Genomic DNA, 19,244 nt, shown 5'->3' with positions numbered 1-19,244 from the left:
GCATCTACCAGCAGCACCGAGTCTTGCCCGTGATTTTGAATGCCATTGTTGTGCAGCGCTGTTATTTAAACATAAAGAGACTGTGCAGACCTGTGCATTTCTCACTCATTAAGTGACCGTCACCCATGGCGACGCACCTTGGCCATGTGGTTGCCATAGTGAGCTGCAGGAGGTCAGGGGCTTTTAGTTGCCAAGTCGGGTCTGAGTGCACGGCCAATGACAGGTCAATCAGTTACCACAAATGAAAGAATTTCACAAACAGCGGAGCCATTACGGCGAGGAGAATTACCCGACGCTAGCAACCCCGTGGGGTGCTGCCCACAATCTAGATTTCCCTCAATCACAACTCATTCCCATTGTGCACACAGGGCAATCCAGGGGGTGGATTTCTCCCTTTAAAGCATGCTGAGACCTCAAACAAGAAACGACGAGAGATCCGTTAACAATGCTCTGAAAACACACTGACTGATCAGACATCAGTTCACACACACACACACATACACACAGAGAGAGAGCGAGAGAGAGCGAGAGAGAGCGAGAGAGAGCGAGAGAGAGCGAGCGTACGAGACTTCTGGTGGAAAACGTCATGTAAAAAGAGCGCTATCAGAAGCTGTATTTAATTACAGGCTCTGCACCACCAGAGGGCATTTAGTGTTGCAGGCCTCAAACTTTCACTGTTTAAGCTCATCTACACAACATTTGTGGACACCTCTTCTAATGAATGCATTCAACTAATTGAAGTTGCACCCATTGCTGAGACAGAGGTGCAAATGCACACACACACAGCTTGTCCCTCGAGCAGATAAACATAAACGTATTGCCACCATGCCTAATACAAGGCTAGAGGGGTGTAAAGCCCGTCAGCATTGAGCTGTGGAGCAGTGGAACTGTGATCTCTGGATGATGGTACTCCAGAGATGATCATCCAACATCCTGGCCTGACTAACGTTCAATCAAATCCAAAAACTAGCAGAAAGCCTTTCCCGGACAGTAGAGACAGGTACTCTGTGTTTATTGATGGCTACGAAAGGAATACCTTACAACCCATCCCGCCCCGTAGCTGCAGACCAGTCAGAGTGCCCATGCTAACCCCTGTCTCCACCCCTGCAGAGCCGAATGGTTCTGAGCATAGATAGCCGAATAGTTCAGTACTGATAGCTTAAAACCAGTTTCTAGCATGATCACAGCTAACTGTATTTGGAGCCACAAACCCCTTGGGTGAGCGGGCTTAATGGCTTCCGCTAAATGGCTCCATGTTTGCGTCACCTTAGTGCCTTTGTGAGATCCTGGGTGTTTATATGTCCAGTAAAGAAAATAGCAGAGACTGTATCTAATGAGTACAGGAATAGCTCTCTCTAAGTGTACAGATCATTAGGGTACACACCATTGCTGAACAGTATGGCCATGTGGCCCTGCAGTGGGAAAAGAGCCAAAAGGACTGGACTGGACTGCAGCAATGGAAGAAGGTTGCCTGGTCTGAGGAGGCCTGTTTTCTTTCACATTACTAGGATGGCTGGTTATGGGTGTACTGTTTACTTGTGGGATTCACTGGATCTACATCAGAACCACAGCAGATCTGCCTTAACGTTTTGATGGAAGTAAATGTAAAGTTATTTTATTATTTATTATTTTATTTATTACATTTATATTGTATTATTTATTATTTAGGAGCCTTTCTATTGGTCCATTTATCATGAAATCGACAACATAATTGATTACAATGTCAGTTTATGTATGAAAAGTGAAAACCAGCAAAGGTTTTCCAGAGAACATTTATCCCCCACCCCCCTTCCAATATCACAGCACTTTTTGCTGATCTCGCCTGACAATTCTCATGTATACAGACAAAAAATGTTAATCAAATAAATTCAAACAATGATCTCAATCACCTTGCTACGTCTTCTCTGCAGTGACTGTGTATTTTCCATAAAGTAAATTTTCAGAAAACACATGATGAATAAACTAGTGCAATAGAAGCTTTCTGCGAGGTCTGCACTGTGATCCTGACAATGCAGGACAGAAAGCAGATACAAGCAGAAGGGATGGAGTAGTGTGTCGAGGCGTGTATACATGCCGGTGTGGGCAGCAGGAGGTGTAAATGAATTGATGGAGCGTGAGGGGAGTAAAGATGGATAGGGGAACAGGGAGAGCAGGTTGAAAGGTGAAGAAAGGCAGGGAGAGGGAAAGCCGTACCTGTCCAAGGATGCCCCCCATCATGCTCCACATGGCCTGGCCCTCCGTCCTCAGCAGCCCATTGACATTCTGCAGGTCCTCCAGAGACTCGCACAGCTGGGGCAGATAAAACAGCAGCACAGCCGCAGATAAGATAAGACAAGGACAAGCTGGGCAGTTCTGTCCATTAACACACATATGCCCATACATACAGATATGCATATAAATGTACCAAAAGGGGGAGAGGAAAAAAAAAAAAAGATAAATCACCAACACTACGGTTTGATATATTTTAATTTGCCATCTATTAATTTTTGCATACTTTCACAGGTTGCATGACACAATCTCGATGGTCTCTGGTGTTCTCATGGTTGGTGATGGTGACAACCATGCCGATAGACAGGCTGCGTTCCAACAGCTAGAACTTTTTAGCAAATGTCAAAAGGACAGATTGTAAAAGGCTCCTCATGTCTCAGCATTCTAATATGCTACCACTACGGCCCAGGGGTCACGAGTTCAAATCCTGAGCCTTTGCCATCAGCGTTCGGAATGAGCGAGAGCACAACTGGCTGCCTTCTCTCCCCTCATCACTCTTAAACGATGTTGGCAGGCACAGGAGTCTGTTAGCTGGGTCGATGGATGAGGGTGAGCATGTCGTCCGCCTCTGAGCGTGTCAGCCTTCCAGTGATTTTGCATCAGCAGCAGTTTAAAAATAAATAAATAAAAAAATAAAAGTGGGGGTGGCTAGTTTTGCATGTATTAGAGGAGACATGGCGTGAAGTCCTTAATCTCCTAGTCTCGGGAGCATTGCTAGGCCTAGCAGCTACGAAAGGGAGGATTAATTGGCAGTACCAAAATGGGAGAAATTTAGGAAAGACTTGTGCGGCAACTTTGTTCCATATGATTCTCCAGAAGTAGCTCCAAAGCATCTCAAACCGCACTTAAGTTTCCTGAACGGGAGGGTGAAACTTGTAATTTCCTATCTGCATTCCTCGATTTATTCCTAGTCTGTAGCTCACGGCCCTCACAAAATGTTGGCAGGGTTGACTAACATATGGATTAACATGGCTGCCAGATCAGGCAAATTCACAGCAAGCAGACAGGAAAGGAGCTTCATTCCAGCTACTGCAGTACTGGGACACAAATGGAAAACTACCCTACCCAGTGTCATCGGTTTTGCACTCGAAGACACACTATTCATTTATTTGTTTTATTCGCAGCATTGCTTTCTAATGTCATTGTGTTCAGTGTGTAAGGGCCTTATCAGATGGAGGTAAGCAGTGCTGATTGTGAGCTCATTTGGGCTCATTTATTTTTCTGAGGTCCACTTCTAACATTTGTACATTTTACATACCAAAAACTGTAGAACTTTAAATAAGCTGTATTTAATTACACTGTATTGCACCACATTCAATGAGCAATCTATGCCTAAACACTCACTATAACTTCAGCATGAAGAGGTGGGTATATAAACACACACACAATGTATGGCCAAAAACGAACACCCCCTTCTAATAATTGCCATGTTGTCATTGCTGACACAAATGTGTGTGTGTGTGCAAATGCACAAACACACACAGCTTGTCTAGTCCCTGTAGAGAAGTACTGACAATAGAATAGGACTCTCTGGAGCAGACAAACAGGAACCTATTGGCACCATGCCTAATGCTATTTGATGGGTAATGCTGGTGCTCCTTCCAATACTTTTGAGATGAGCTGGTGGTGCGTGTGGTGATCATCCAGCATCTTGACCTCACTAATGTGTGCTGGGCCTGTAATGTGAGTCTCAGCACGGCCAAAAGGGGAGTAGTGGATGTGTCAGGTAGATCCCTCCAACATGAAAAAAGTCTGGGTTTCTGAACGCAAGCTGTACAATACCAGTCTGATATCCTATTGGACGCATTGAGAAAAGGTATGGCATGGAAGCAGATGTCAGCCCAAGTTGGTTTTTGCAGGTTTGTAGGTACCAGCGTTTGAACTAGTTAAGAAAAGTAACCTTACTAGCTAGTACACGTATGCAGACCCTTCCTCGTTACAGAGAGCGGCAGCAGCTTGTGTGTACGTTGTGTGCGCTTTCAGTGTGAAAACAGCTTAACGCTCTCATCACTGAATGAATCAATCAAAAGCCGTAGAACAGTAGAGACAGTAGGAAAAGTAGGATAAACACTTTTTTTTTATTATTTCTGTTTTAATTCCTTTGTTTTTGAAAAAAATCAAATGAATGAGCAGGTGTCCCGATATTTTTGCCCATTAAGTGTATATGTTGGTTTTATAGTATTATTATGTATTATTCAGTATTATTCAGAATTTTAACCATGTTTGTCTCACATCTCTAATCAAAAGAAACAAAGACAATTTGGTTTCCAGAACTTGTAAGAGTTTTGTTGGTAAAACAAGCAGTTTCAAGTTTACCAGTTGAACAATGTATTGATTGGGGACTAACAAATAAATGGGGGGGTTGGGGGGGGCATATGATCCCCCACTGCATCCTTCACCAAAAAGAGATGCAGAGCTGGAGCAAACAAAGAAGAAGTAAAAAGTAGTGGCATTCAACTTCCCCAGTATACATCCTTTACACAAGCAAACACACACACACACACACACACACACACACACACACACACACACACACACACACACACACACACACACACACACACACACACCGAGAGCTCCTAGAGCTCTGGCATTTTGAGTGTGCGAAGGCCACTCGGAGCTCCAGACAGTAGATAAGCGTCAGGCAGGCGTGTGATAGAGAGCATGATGAGAGGGAACAGTGGAGGGGTGAAGTTATTATGGGAGTGTGAATCTAAACTACAGAGTGCTACCTCTTATCTCTGCTGTGTGTGAAGATGAGACTATGCGCAGAGTCGCTAACGCTAACATTTAAAAACCAGCTCACAGCTGACAAGAGACTCCTCTCACACATGCCCAGCTCATCTGGGTCAAATATCCAGAATCCTCGGCTGCAGTTTGGAGAAATGGATATTATTAACTTAAAGCTTGAAATTACTTCCGTCTAGACGTGAGCTGGTGAACAGGCGCATGCTGGAGACGGCGGCTAAGCGTTCAAATGAAGGCCTGAATGCTATCGGATGGCTGTTACGGTGGGCTGATCTTGAGGTTTCAGGGATTTATAGCCATCAGCAGACATCTCAAGGATCAAGCACTGATTATGTATATTAAAATGTTGAATAAGAAAAAGTGGAGATATTTTGAATGGCTGGACAGTTTGTTAGTTAACTGTTTTAAGACTCAAAGCTGTGTTCCAAACATTAAAAGTGCTACAGAAGGAATTTATTGAGTATTACATCATTACGTTTGATGTATTAATAGTAAGCATGTGAACTTTTAGTGGGGATGAAAACAGCCCAGATGCAGTTTAACAAGCCTATTTACAACCCTGTTGTTTTGCCTCAGGCTTGTAGAATAATAATAAAAAAAAATAAGATAAGCTTTGCTTTTATTGGCCGGGTTACGGGAGCCTGGATAGTGGATAGTGTTGCTGTCTCTTCTGGGTCCTTTTGGATTCCAATCAGCACAGTGTGCAGTGAGCTAGCTGAAAAGAAGTAAGCAGGGTCTCCCGGCGTAAGCTTTCTGCCCAGATGAATTCGATTAGCCTAGCTAGCTTGCGTCATCAGCTTCCAAGCAGTAGTTCTTGTATTTAGCCTCAAAAGGGTTTCAGTAGCGGGCCGGGTTTATGTAATGTTTTTTTTTTTTTTTTGTGTTTGAGGTTCAGGGTATGCCTCACTATTCAACTTCGCCAAAATAACCAGTGTTCTATTCTATAGCACCATCAATGTTGGTGGCTCATTATATATCTGCAGACTTCCTAAACTTGTGCTTTTTGTGATTACTGGAAGTTGAGGATACTGTTCTGTTTGCGTAAAACTAATGTAATAATGTACGATGCGTCCCAATACTTGTGTCCGTACAGTGTATGAAATATAAAAACCCCATCAGGACTTCACTGCCAGGCTGATATTTGTGCATTCTGATTTTCTCGATGATTCAGACTACTGTCCTCCATGTTTGACACTTATCTCTGCTTTATGTGCACAGGAACAGTCACACTGCCTCCGAAAGCCATTTGTCACCGTCTTCTTCCGAGGCCGAGGTCGTCTTAAAGCAATTCGAGCGGTGCAATTAGCAACACACACTCCATTAATAATGCTTAATATGTGTCGCGCAGAAAGACTGTACGCAACATTAACTCCCTTCACTTCCACTCCTCTCCCTTATTCCCTTCATCACTGGGCCTCACGGAGCGCTGCTGCTGCCGTCGCTGCCGCTGCCTACGTGTTGCCCAAGATCACATGCTCAGGGACACAAGAGGAACAAAAGGTGCAGGAGCGGACTCTGTTGTATAAAGGACTTCTAATGCTAATGTCCTTTTCATGTTATTTTTTTCCCTTCTCCTCAGTGGCATATTTAGATAAATAAATGGGCCGTAATTTGTGTTACTGAAGACACTCAGGCAGAGAAAGACTGAGGGTCAACTTTCCCTGAAGGAACAAGTCTTGAGGAAGAAGAGAGAGGACAGAAAAAGAACTTCATTCTGACCCAAGCGATTAATCCACTTCAAGTGCTTGCCACAAACCACAGAAGAGATATAGAAAATATTTCTTTCTTTCTTTCTTTCTTTCTTTCTTTCTTTTTTTTTTCTTCCCCCCACTCCACCTTGTTGTACTCCACGTGCAGCTTCTCCTGTTCACTCTCCAGCTTGTCTTTCAGGTTCTTCTGCTCAGAGATGTTGTCCTGGATCTGGATCATCCTCATGTTCCGCTCTGAATACCAATGGACACATACAGATCAATATAAAGATGGTTATCTAGTTACAGGGGGGGAAAAAAGAACAACAGAGAGAGAGAGAGAGAGAGAGAGAGAGAGAGAGAGAGAGAGAGAGAGAGAGGGAGGGAGAGAGAGGGGAAGCTGATGGAGGATAGGCCTCCTACTGGAGCCTAATGGAGTGTGCGCCCAAGGTTACCCCACACATCTGCTCTTAGCATCACTCATTTGGAGGGCAAGAGCCTCTCTGCAAGGCTACCTACCGAGTGGAATGCATGTCTGGCACTGATTCTCTGATTCCGCCTGCTGTTTTGCAGTAAGAGATGAGTGTTAGAGGAGAGTAAGCAGCAGATGTTGCGAGCGCAAGCTTTTCTGCATTCAACTAAGTGAAGCAACAATGGTGGTTAAGAAAATGTTGAATTTCTACACAGTCGTCGACGAGCCTCATCAGCGTCGATGCGCAATAATGATGGGATGTTTCCCCAAATGATGTAGCTAATAAGCTAATACGATAATTTCAAGACCTTTCAAAGCTTGCCATGCGCCAAGATGGCATGGGGATCTCAGCAGCGAACATGCAAGTCAGTAATTCCAGCTCCACTACACCCCTTTATCCCCATTTACCAGCGTTTGTACATTACCAACATCGGGCTTATCTACACAAGCAGATCAATGCAAATAGCCATTATATACAACACTCAGTTCATTTGATCTAATGAAGAAAACACACGCAGCTTCCTGTAATGAGATTACGCTTAAGCCTGGACAAACTATTTTTAATAGTAAAACGCCGCTGGAAAAATGGGTCAATTCTGAATGCCCCACATACCCAGGTAGTAGTTAACGAAGTCTGCAGTGAGGGCGGGCTGCTTGTGTTTGCGACGGCCATCTATACTGGCACTCGTATCAGACGTGTCCACGGGGAAGATGTCCGTGCTGATGCCCATGAGCTCCGCCTTGCGCATCAGCTTCCGAATAGCGGAGGCACTGGAGGTGAGTGGGCGGGGCAACTTCTCACGTGGCACCCATGCTTGCGGCCGCGTGTTACGTGAGAGCTCCGCCTTCGTCCGGTACTGCTGCAGTCGTGTGGTGATCCTTGCCTGGAAGAAGGGGGGGGGGCGCTGGTTGTTTATGAGTGTTATCACTGTAAGAAAAACACTAATTATTTATTGTAATTATTCCTGATTCTTAACAAATACTAATGCAGCTTTCCTCTTGGTGTCCAGTTGGCATTGGGTGCAGTTATCTATTTGAGGAAATTGTATTAAGGTTTTTTAGTAAGCATAAGCCTAGCATGGGCACCCTCAGTGGCACGTTCTCCAGCTAGCCCTCTTTGAGTGGTGCTTCACCTGGTCTGCCAGCATTACTTTTTAGCCTGTTTATATCAAGAGATTAAAGAGCCGCCATCATTTTCCTTCATTACTGTAACTGCTGAGATTGTAAATACATCTCAGTGGTGCAGCTTCAGTATAGATTCACTACTTTGAGCCAGTAGAAGGTTCAGTAGTTACTGCAAGGCCTGCTGTCTGCATAGTGTCAGTTCACACCTGGGCTTCTGGAGTCAGCTGCTTTTCTCTCTCGTGCAGGGACACTTTGCAGTAGGACTGCAGGGCCAGGTAGTTCTTCCTCTTCCACTTTCTGTCAAAGCGGTCAGCGTGCTGCTTGCAGTAGGCGAAGAATGGGTCGGCTATGTCCTAGAGAGGAACACAAGCACCGTCAGACAGGGATGGAGTGCAGACACGTACATAAAGGTAATTGTACAGCCCCTGCATTGCAAGTACAACTTCAGTTATGTTGAGTAAAGGTCACTTTATGCTTGCCTAGGCAAAACTATGCAAGGGCCTTTGTGAACAGTGTGTTTATGCTTGCGACAAATAACATTTGCTTTGTTACTTATCGCTGGCCGCTTTTTTTTTTTTTTTTGCTGGCTATCAACTTGCAGCCACTCAACAAGCAGAAAATAACACACGTACAGTGGAATGCAAAAGTTCAGGACCGGGTCACATTTTCTGTTACTGTGAATAGTTAAGCGAGTAGAAGATGAACTGATCTCCAAAAGGCATTAAAATTAAAAATGAAACATTTTCATATTAGTGTTTTTTGGTTTGTTTTGTACAATTTTATGGAGGGGAAATAAGAAAAGAGCACCATTAAGAGTTTGGGCACCCCAAGACAATTGTGCTAACTTTTACCAAGACCCCAGACCTCAACTAGCTAGATAGAGCTATGGCTTGTTCAGGGCCGGTGGTGCAAATTTCAAACTTCAGCCATGGGTCTGTTTAAGCAGCTGAGTAGAAAACCACTGATGCTTACAAAGCAGGAGAAGCTTACAACATAGCAAAGGGCTTTCAGGTAGCAGTTTCATCAGTTTGTAATATAATGGGACACCTCAAAATCCACAATGGACTACCTCAAAAAGTGGTACATCTGTGATTGATTTCTGTGAAAATATGAAAAAAATGGGAAACCAGATCATCTATTACTTGCTTAGTACTCACAGTGACTGAAATTTTGACCATAGGTGTTCAAATGTTTGCACTATGGCTGGGTGGATGTGGTAAAAATCTATCACAATATTTAAACACATTTTCCAAATAATTCCAAATATTTATTGTGCTATTTTGACATACAGACATTACCAGTAGCATTACCACACCAGTAGCACTAGTAGCAGCAGATATTTGCTATGTGAAAACTACCACATGTAGTACAGTGGAGAGAAAAAAATACAAATAAAATAAAAGTTAGTTAGTGTACGTCATATCCAAGCTATACTCATAAAAGCATATTGTGTTTCACAATAACATTTACCATTACATGATAAAACGGTCATATCACCCACCCATAGTTTGCACATCAGTGTATACTGATGGACTGATCACTCTGCTAGTTCATTTCACCTCTATTTTCACAATATGCCAATGTTCAACCATAACCTGTACAATCTAAGCAAAGAATAAATTGGTCTTTCGCAAGGTGACACTCCAATTACACCCCCTGGCTGATGTGAAGGGCATAGAAAACCATGTAAAGCAGCTTTGTGGATTTAAAAGCCCAATCCCTACGCTGTGAAATAGTGTATCCGCTCACATTTCTAGATGTTGTTCCAACATCACCATTTCTCCAGATTTCCTTTTGCCTCCTCCGAACCTGGAGCGCGTGATAATTCTAATGTATGGTTTCATTATTGGTGAAGATAGGCGTATCTGCTCGGAGGCAGCCTCACCTATTTTGGTGGTTGTTGGTAATGACGCCCCGAGCTCTAGCCTGGAGCCTGTGTGAGCGCAGATAACTGTGACAAATATGCCACAACAACAGGTCGGTAAATTTCCTCACTTTTTAAAGGCTGCGCGCTTCTTTACTGAGAACGCCGACTCTGGAGCTGACAGAAGTGACTTCCAGGAACTGAAAGCAGTAACAGCTCTGTTTTTCTCAGAAACGGAGTTCGAGCGAGGTAGAGCTTTAGAAGAGAATGAACCTATAAGAGCCGCTTCATATCTCAGCCTTTAAACAGCGACATTTTCTCCTCAGCAACCCTGAATTCAACACACACACAGACATGCACAGACCTACCCTGCCCCCCTCCTCCTTGCCCCTCTGTTGAGGCTGCTGGAAGCACTACCATTTTCCGACTCCCTGTGCCTGCGGAATCGTTTAGGCTTAAGGTGTCTCGCTGGATGCTATCAGCACGCTTACCTGTTGATACGAGGCCCTTTGCACAGCTGACTGGATTAAGTGGATTGTGGCGAGTAGGCACTTTTCCCAAGTGTTTATCAGCACAGAACGTCACCTTTATACCACAGGCCTTTCCGATATGGGCTACATTTTTGAGCCATGAACTTGATGGACTGTGACTACAGTCCAATACAGCGAGGCTTAACAAACTTCTTATACTTGGACCATGTGATTCCTTAGGAGGACCAATTAAAGAGGCAGTAATTAAAGTGAAGGTACGGTATTAAAGGGAAGAGAGGAAAAAAACCCAAAACAAAACAAAAAAAAACACCTTATTTCAAGATGTGTATTATTTTGTATTATATAAAAGTATAAACCTCAACACTGACTGGTGGGATATATGCTTCTATTGAGACCCAAGTGCAAAACTAAATAAGTTAATTTTAGACACCAAAACAAGATACTACAGATTGGTGGAGATACTACATTGACAGTAAGCTGAAAAACTACATATTCTGCCATTATTAAACATGAGAATGAACATAAAATGATAATTAATTGCTGAAAAGAATTTTACATTTTGAAATATGCTTTTTAATTTTATTTATGCTAAAACTACTGCTATTAGTACAAATTATATTTGCTTTGAAAAAATGCATTTTTATTCATACTAAAACTGTCTGTTACTATTAATACATATGTAGAGATATATACATTAGTTACAATGATATTTGCATAAAAAGATAGGGTTTACCATTTTTAAGCATAATATCTGTAATTTATTTATTTTTAAACTATTCAATTAAATTTGTATTAATACAGCGCTAAAACTACTTCTGCTATGACTATTAATAAAATAAAGTGATCAATAAAATAATGATATTTGCCTACAAAGATTTTATTTATGCTAAAACTACTTGTAAATACTTTTTTGCTTAGAAAATAAGTTTTATTTCTGCACTTCCACTACAATTCCACTACAACCATCAATAATAAAAGATAAATTAAGATCACATTTACTTGTTTAAAAATGTCTACACATATGCCTCCCTATCTTTATTTTATTTTTTACTGCATTTGTTAACCTCCAGAAATTAAGGTTACATTGATCAGTAATGGCAATCCATCTTCATTTAAAAATCTGGAGAGAAAAAAAAAAAAAACTAACACCTTTCCACCAAACTCTCAGAGGTGGGGAATTGCCTAGATTTGTATTTGTTCTGCTTGAGCACACCTAAGTGAGCACACCTATTTATTGTCAGGTTAAGAAAATCAGCAAAGTGTGCTGGACAAGGGCCCTCAGTTCCTCACTCCTGGTGCACGAATGAGGAAAACACCTTTCTTTTCCAAGGCAGCAGAGGGACCTTTGAATTACTTCCAACTGTGTTTGTTGGAGCCGCATTTGGTGACATATTTGATCATCATTACAGTACGTCTTTAATTTGGCAATATCATGCCCACTTTTGGTGATGGCTGTTGGCAGGCGTAAATCTTAATGTCTCCTGTATCCCCGTGCTGGTGTGTGATTTATCCCAGCATGCCTGAGTGCCTGGGTGGCAGCAGCAGAGCGTGAACACGCCTGCATGAGGAGAGCCTCTGAAATGATGAAGGACTCAGAGCAGCTTAGGGCTGCTTTATTACACTGTGCACACACACACACACACACACACACACTGGTGGACAGCAAACACTGCTCCCACACATGGACTTTATGAGAGGAGGATATAGCTCCATGACGGATCAAAAGAAAAATGGTGAAAGATAGGATCAAAAAAGCCAGACGGGAACATCATCGACGAGATAAGGAAATTTCCACTTTAGAGCAGTCAGGCCACCATTTCTAACATCTCACAAACTTGTCAGTCCCAAACTTACCATGGCTGCTCTCAGCATCGGACACTACTAGTCTGGTGTAGTGTGGGCCTAATTTCTCATCTATTTCTAATTTGCTTGTAATGCAGGCATCGGAGTGTCCATGTAACAGGTGGTGCAGTTCTTATACTGCAAGGATAAACATGCTACACTTCATCAAGAAAAGCAAGACCTAGTCATAATGCAACACAAGGCCTAGATAACATCACTACCCCAAAAGGAAGAACCCTTAAGCATGACCCCTGACGTGCACTGCCATCACAAGATCAATCCCTGTTGACGCCACAGCCATCCATGGCCAGGAGCCAAAAGCAACATACCTGACCCTCTCTCTAGTCATGATTCTAGTAAGTGTAGGGGTGTGTTCGTCGATGTAACAAAACGACATGGTTGGTGGGCTTCGCATGTCTCCGATGAAGCTGGTCTTCACACTCAGCACTGGTGGTACTATGTGAAAGGGAAGTTCTAGCTAGTGGATGGGACTGGCAATTATATAAAAATATGTAAATGTAAAGGTTCTGATGTGTTGCATCATCACTGACTTTGAAAAAACCATAACACTAAGACATACACTATATGGACAAAAGTATTGGGACACCTGCATATTGATTGCATCTTTCAAAATCAAGGTTATTGAACACCACTCTACCTCATCCCCAACTCCCCACCTCAAAAGTGCTGGATGGAGCACCATCCTTTCAATGAACACACTTCCACTGGCTTTATACTCCTCTAATCTACGCCTGGCACTAGGCATTATTACAATCATGTTGACATTTATGTGCCCCAGAGAGTGCTATTCTATTGGCAGTACTCTTCTAGAAGGACCAGACAAGCTGTGTGCACGTGCATTTGCATTCGCACCTGTGACAGCAATGGTTGCAACTTAAAAGCAGCGAGATGCATTCTTTAGAAGGAGTGTCCACAAACATCTGGACATGTAGCGTACCCATCACTGTTATAGAACACTGTGGATATAAAATACCCACAGCATGGTTAAATGGCCTGAGACCACGTCTCCTCACCTCTTCTGCAGCAGCCTCAGACAGAAGCCCCTCCCTCTGAGCACACGTCACATGGAAATAGGAGCGGCACATGCCCGCGTCGCAGCTGATGCACACACCCGTGCGGGCAAACCGGGTGTCCTCGCACAGACTGCACTCCTGCACAACACAACGCTCCATTAGGCACAGTCTTACACATCATGCCAAGAATTCTCATTGTACTGAAAAGGCAAAGAAAAGCAGGGTGGAGTTGGTTAGAGAGTTACGCCATTTCGTGTAAAAAAAACAAACAAAAAAAAACACACACCGCAAATCTGAGCGCCGTTTTTGTCAGACACTTCGCAGCGATACGCTCAACGTCCATTCTGTTAATTACATCAGATCAGGTCTAATTTACAAGACGTTAATCAAGGAACTCTGCATGATGACTGTGTATTAGAGGTTGAATGTGAAAATGCTTAGAACATCATTTTAAATGTCCACGTTCATTTTTATTGCATAACTCTCCATTACAGATAAGGTGGCCAAGCAGACTCTAAAAGCCTATTTGACCTTGTCAGCACCTGACGAAGGAGAAGGTCATCGTTTCAGAAACCTGAAAATATGTCCATTACAGGAGCTCAAAATTAAAATAATAATAGTCTTTTTCCGGAGCAATTTCCTTTCAAATGTAAAGAACAAACCATTAAAAGAAGACTTTGAAGTGCTTTTAAAAGTAATTTGCCTTCACCGTATAAGGGCCCTCTTCTGGCTTACTGACCCTAAAACTTACTTTCAGGTAAAGTAAATGTCAGAATGTCTCCACTGAAAGCAGAAAGGCGCCAGAGAGGTGCCAGCCAGTAACGGCACCATTACGAAACCTTTATAGGTTGATCAACTTTGGGATTAAGGGTACTTTCACATATACACTTTTGTTCTGTTTGGGTCCTGACCCCTTCTAGAAATGGAAATACACATGAATGCCATCCAGAATATCAGGTATTGTGACGTTACTTCTACTGTCATCAGGAATAAAACTTGTGAGAGAAATGTGTCCTAAAGAATTCTTGCAACTATAGCACAGAACCAGAACCCAGCAGCCATGTAAAAGACTAGTGGAGAGTCTGCCAAGACTCATGCTGTGATTGGCAGTTAAGGTTATTTCACCATACCGATTTTTGAATGCGATCAAAGCTCAAATATTAGTACGGTGTATAAATTTGAATAATAACTTCTTTGTATTATTTAAGCAGTTTTTCTGAGCAAGTGTCATTTCTGCAAATAAATGCTCTAATAGCAATATTTTTATTTGGAATATAGGGGTTGTCCATGGTTTATGAAATACAGTTCATTTCTGACTATGATTCTTTGATTCAGTGGTTCTTAGTCCATATTAGCTACAACTGCTCCCTGGAAACACACAGCGCGCTTTCACACTTGCCTGGGATCTGAATGTCATAGCACCCATAAGAATGGGCCTGTGTTCCAGGTCTGCTGTAATAACATGCTGCTCTGCTAGTTAGTAGTGGTGTCTTACATAGAGGCTAGTGTTTGTAGCTCAACTAATCAAAATAAACCAAGTGAACCAAACTTTTGCAGATTAACAAACCTGAAGAAAGCGATATTCATTGTTTTTGTGTCCCTTCAGTATCCAAATCACATCATGTTTATATACTCAAAACTTAGCATTTCTCAGAGCAGCACACTGTGCTGGTGAGAAACATCATTAAACAACTTAGCATACTAATTAAAGTAGCAATCTCTATCCATCTTAATTTAAATAAAAAAAAATTTCAAAGTTCAAATTGAACCTGAATGCAATAATCTGCAATATTCTACAACATTGTTTACTGCATTTTAATGTATCAGCTCTACACTCTTCTCCACAAACATGTTCACATTAGACCTGGGCTATATGGAAAAATATTTAAAGCCATTTTTTTACGATATACAATATTTATTGGAATAAGGTGTTTATAAAAACTTTTATCCAAATAATGACTACTGTGATTTTTACTCAAAATATGCCTAACTCCATTAAATTTTAAATAAGACTGATCACACTCTTTGTAATGAAATGTGCAATTAATTTACAATACAGTCTTAAAAAAAACATTGTGTCCCACAATAAAATGTATATAATATGTATATTATATTATTATATATTATATTATGTTTGTTTATATATATATATATATATATATATATATACACACACACACACACACACACACACACACATACACACACATACATACACAAAAACTATAAAAAGACGTTACAAGATAATTGGCCTATTACAAAACACAACATACATTTACATACAAAGGACACAACTACAAAAAAAACCCAAAATAAATCCCCAAGAGACAGACATCTTAAAATAATAATAAAAATAATGAATACAGCATTGGTCAGCTAATTATAAGCAGCATCAATGATCACTTATAATCAGTATGCCTATGCCAGACGTTTCAGCCCAGGGTGAGAAAAGGTTTAACTTCTTTACAAACTGAAAAGTGGATCCTACATTTCCTTAAACTTATTACAGGAGCCTTAAAGTTAGATTTTTTTCCATTTTAGAAAATGTAGGATCTCTCTTATCTAATGGGTTTAAAAAAGGTTTCACTTTTAATCTCCTAGCCAGTAGGGTAACAAAGGCTAGAGCAACTAAAAGAGAGAATAACCCCAAGCCATGCACTAAAAGTTCCATTTGGCTCTCTCTTCCCCTGAGCAGTGCCCTTTTGCTGTGAAGTATAAAGCACAAAGCACCTTTGTGGCACCTTTATTTTTTTAAGAGCGCTGTTAAAAGTAAAGACGAAGTGTCAAGGTCAAGTGTACTCGAGCTCAAACTGCTCGTGCTCGTACTTACTTTAGCACCATACTTGGTGTAGTTCATCTCCGTGAGCGTGACTGGCCGCAGTTTGTCAATATCTCCAAACGCTACCCCGGGAACATAGAGTGCACACACAACATGCACCCACCTTAGAAGGGAACACAAAGCCAGGAGATTACTGAAAGGCAGAGTAGCAATACTCGCATATCAATTTACCTACATATCAGCATGCTGAAGAACTGGAAGCTGTATCTACACATATGGTGCATATGTGTTTAGCATCCTTTGACCCTGTTCGTCAGTGGTTAGGACCTCACATGACCACAGCGGCAACACTGACATGGTGCTGGCATGTTACAGTTGCACTGGCGCGAGTGGACTCCCTGTCCACTCTAAATCAGTGGTCACAGGATGCTGCCCACAGGACACTGTTGGCTAGATATTCCTGGTTGGTAAACTGTTCTCAGTGTCTGCTGTGTCTGATCCACTCACATACCAACACACCACCAGTCTGTGTGACTGCAGTGCTGAGAATGACCTACCACCCAAATACTACCTGCTCTGTGGTGGTCCTGTGGGTCCTGACCATTGAAGACCAGGGTGAAAGGAGGCTGACAAAGTGTGCAGAGAAACAGATGGACTACAGAAGTGCTCCTGTATGTTCAATGAAGCTGATATAATGGGCCGAGTTCATTCCAGACCAGGGGTGGTCATAATATTCTTATATGACGGTAAAAGGGGGGGGGTTGGGGGGCTGCAACTAAACTGCAGAGCCGTAAAGCTAGGCTGCAGTGAGGATACTACACTTCACCAAGTTATGCACCGTCACCACTTTAAGGAAAAGGAAATCCTCACTTGACGGCTCAAATAGGCTCTAACTTGACCATTTCTTGTCACGAAATTTCAAATGCAGACTTGGGGGATGGGAATCCGAAGTCCAATATAAAGATATCCATCTCTGGCGAGCAGGCGCTCCACACTTTAATTTGCTGTGTTTTTCATGCTCTACTGAAGTAGCAAATTCGGGTGCAGGCAAGCTGAGGAGCACTATAAGCGATAACGTGGCTTGAGTCTCCACGCTCCACACAACTCTCCCCCACCCCACCCCAACCCGACCCGACCCCTCCTCCTCTTAGTCTCTCTCAGCCCCAACTCTCTCTCTCCTGTCATTACCCCTCTCCCACCTTCGATCTCCGTCTTTCTCTGAGAATTCTCGATTTCGAGTCGTACGGGCCAATGACTGATAAACTCAGCAGAACAAAATCCTCAAAGTTACACTGTAAATAAAAGCACATCCTTGACAACTGTAAGATTATAGCCGGAGCCAAAAGTACTATTAAGAAGCATACCTTCCAGCGTCCGTCTCTTTGAAGATTCCGTCCTGATTAGGACAGAGCTCACAGCTGGGCGTGACTCCGTTCTTGCAGGCATCGCAGAACCACGGCTCCGTGGAGTTTTCCGAGGCAGAACTCATGATTGAGTCACTCTCGCCATCAACTCCATAGCAGCCTGAGGAGGAGAGGTCATAAGCATCACACCCAAACTGCATTTTGTCGCTGAAACCCAAAAATCTTTGCCATCTTTCACCTTTTGACATAATTTGAACCTGGGAGTTGTTCCTTATATTGTGTTACAATCTTGTGATGAATGAACCAACAGAAACATTCCAAAATGACTTAGAATGCAATCTTTTTACACTGACTTCCATTGAAAACTTTCACTTTCACAAGTTGCCATTTTGGAGATTTTTGAGGTTTTTGTCCATCAACAACGATGTAATTACCAGATTAGTGAACAGCTACATAGGCAGGATTGGTTCCTCTAGATATTTCACGATATTTAAAGGCTACATGTAATCACACTAAATACGTCAGTAGCGACAGATTCTTATAAAAAAATCACTATTCAGACACTCTCCCAGACTGGATACAGTGAGACACCTGCAGCTCTTTATCTAATTAAACCAGTCTAATTACACTATTTGTAATGAAACCTGCAGTTTATTAAGCACTAACAATATCCTCGATATGCCTAGAAAAGCATATTGTTGATCACGATAACATAATGTATCATTATACGCAAAAAATATTGTCATATTGTCCAGCTCTACCCCCAGGCTTCCTTTATTTATTTATTTATTTTTAATCTATGGAAGTTTTACTTCGCCACTGTTGTCATTGGCTTGCACAAAAGAGGCTTGGACCCACATTTTTGTAAAGCTGCTTAGCGACCGCATCTGTTGTGAAAAGCGCTATACAAATATATTTGAACTGAACTGAATGTGGCCAATTACGAGACCCTTGGCTCCTAGGTTTCTTGGCAACTTTACAGGTGAACCTTGCTTATGCTTAGTGGAGGCTTAAGAGGAAAGGTCACATTCAGGGTATCACACCCTCAAAGTGCATTTCGACACTTTAGTCCACAATCTTGTTTCTCCATTTCTGTCATCTTTCACCTTTTGACATAATATAAACATAATATGACATAATATAAGAAACAACTCCCAAATTCAAACGCTGTTAAAATCTTATGACGAACGAACCAATAGAAATGCTCCAAAACAAATCATCAATACACTTGTTCTGTAAACGTTGCGATTCTGGAGAAGCAAGGTTTTTGTCCAACACCAACAATGTGTTTGATAATGTGACTAATAACTAATGGACAAATGTGTTCTGAGTCTTGGTTCCTCTTAAGCTTTCTTCTATTTCTTCTTGATCCGAGGCAGTCTTTTCCTGCCACAGTCACCATTAGCTTGCTCAAAAGAGGCTCGGACCCGGCTCTCTTTAAAGCTGCTTTGTGACTGCATCTGTTGTGAAAAGCGCTATTCAAATACATCTGAATTGAACTGAATGTGGCCAATTACAAGGCCTTTGGCTTCTGGGTTCGCACTGTTCTTGGCAAGTTTACAGGTAAAC

General features: G+C 42.1%; 1 protein-coding gene across 2 annotated transcripts in view; it reads right to left on the bottom strand.

Annotated features, from left to right (window-relative positions):
* The window catches only part of phf14 (PHD finger protein 14), a 110,083-nt gene that overhangs the window by 64,302 nt on the left and 26,537 nt on the right, over nucleotides 1–19,244 (bottom strand). For both annotated transcript variants that reach the window (XM_072675943.1, XM_072675944.1), the window contains exons 5-11: nucleotides 17,676–17,835; nucleotides 16,363–16,474; nucleotides 13,533–13,670; nucleotides 8,508–8,654; nucleotides 7,790–8,060; nucleotides 6,853–6,959; nucleotides 2,194–2,289 (exon numbers count right to left, since the gene is read on the bottom strand). In XM_072675943.1, the coding sequence (XP_072532044.1) occupies nucleotides 2,194–2,289; nucleotides 6,853–6,959; nucleotides 7,790–8,060; nucleotides 8,508–8,654; nucleotides 13,533–13,670; nucleotides 16,363–16,474; nucleotides 17,676–17,835 (1,031 nt within the window). The remainder of the gene's footprint in view (nucleotides 1–2,193; nucleotides 2,290–6,852; nucleotides 6,960–7,789; nucleotides 8,061–8,507; nucleotides 8,655–13,532; nucleotides 13,671–16,362; nucleotides 16,475–17,675; nucleotides 17,836–19,244) is intronic.

The sequence above is a fragment of the Salminus brasiliensis genome, chromosome 3, assembly GCF_030463535.1.
Source record: "Salminus brasiliensis chromosome 3, fSalBra1.hap2, whole genome shotgun sequence".
Classification (NCBI taxonomy): domain Eukaryota; kingdom Metazoa; phylum Chordata; class Actinopteri; order Characiformes; family Bryconidae; genus Salminus; species Salminus brasiliensis.
This window is presented reverse-complemented; position numbering and strand designations above follow the sequence as displayed.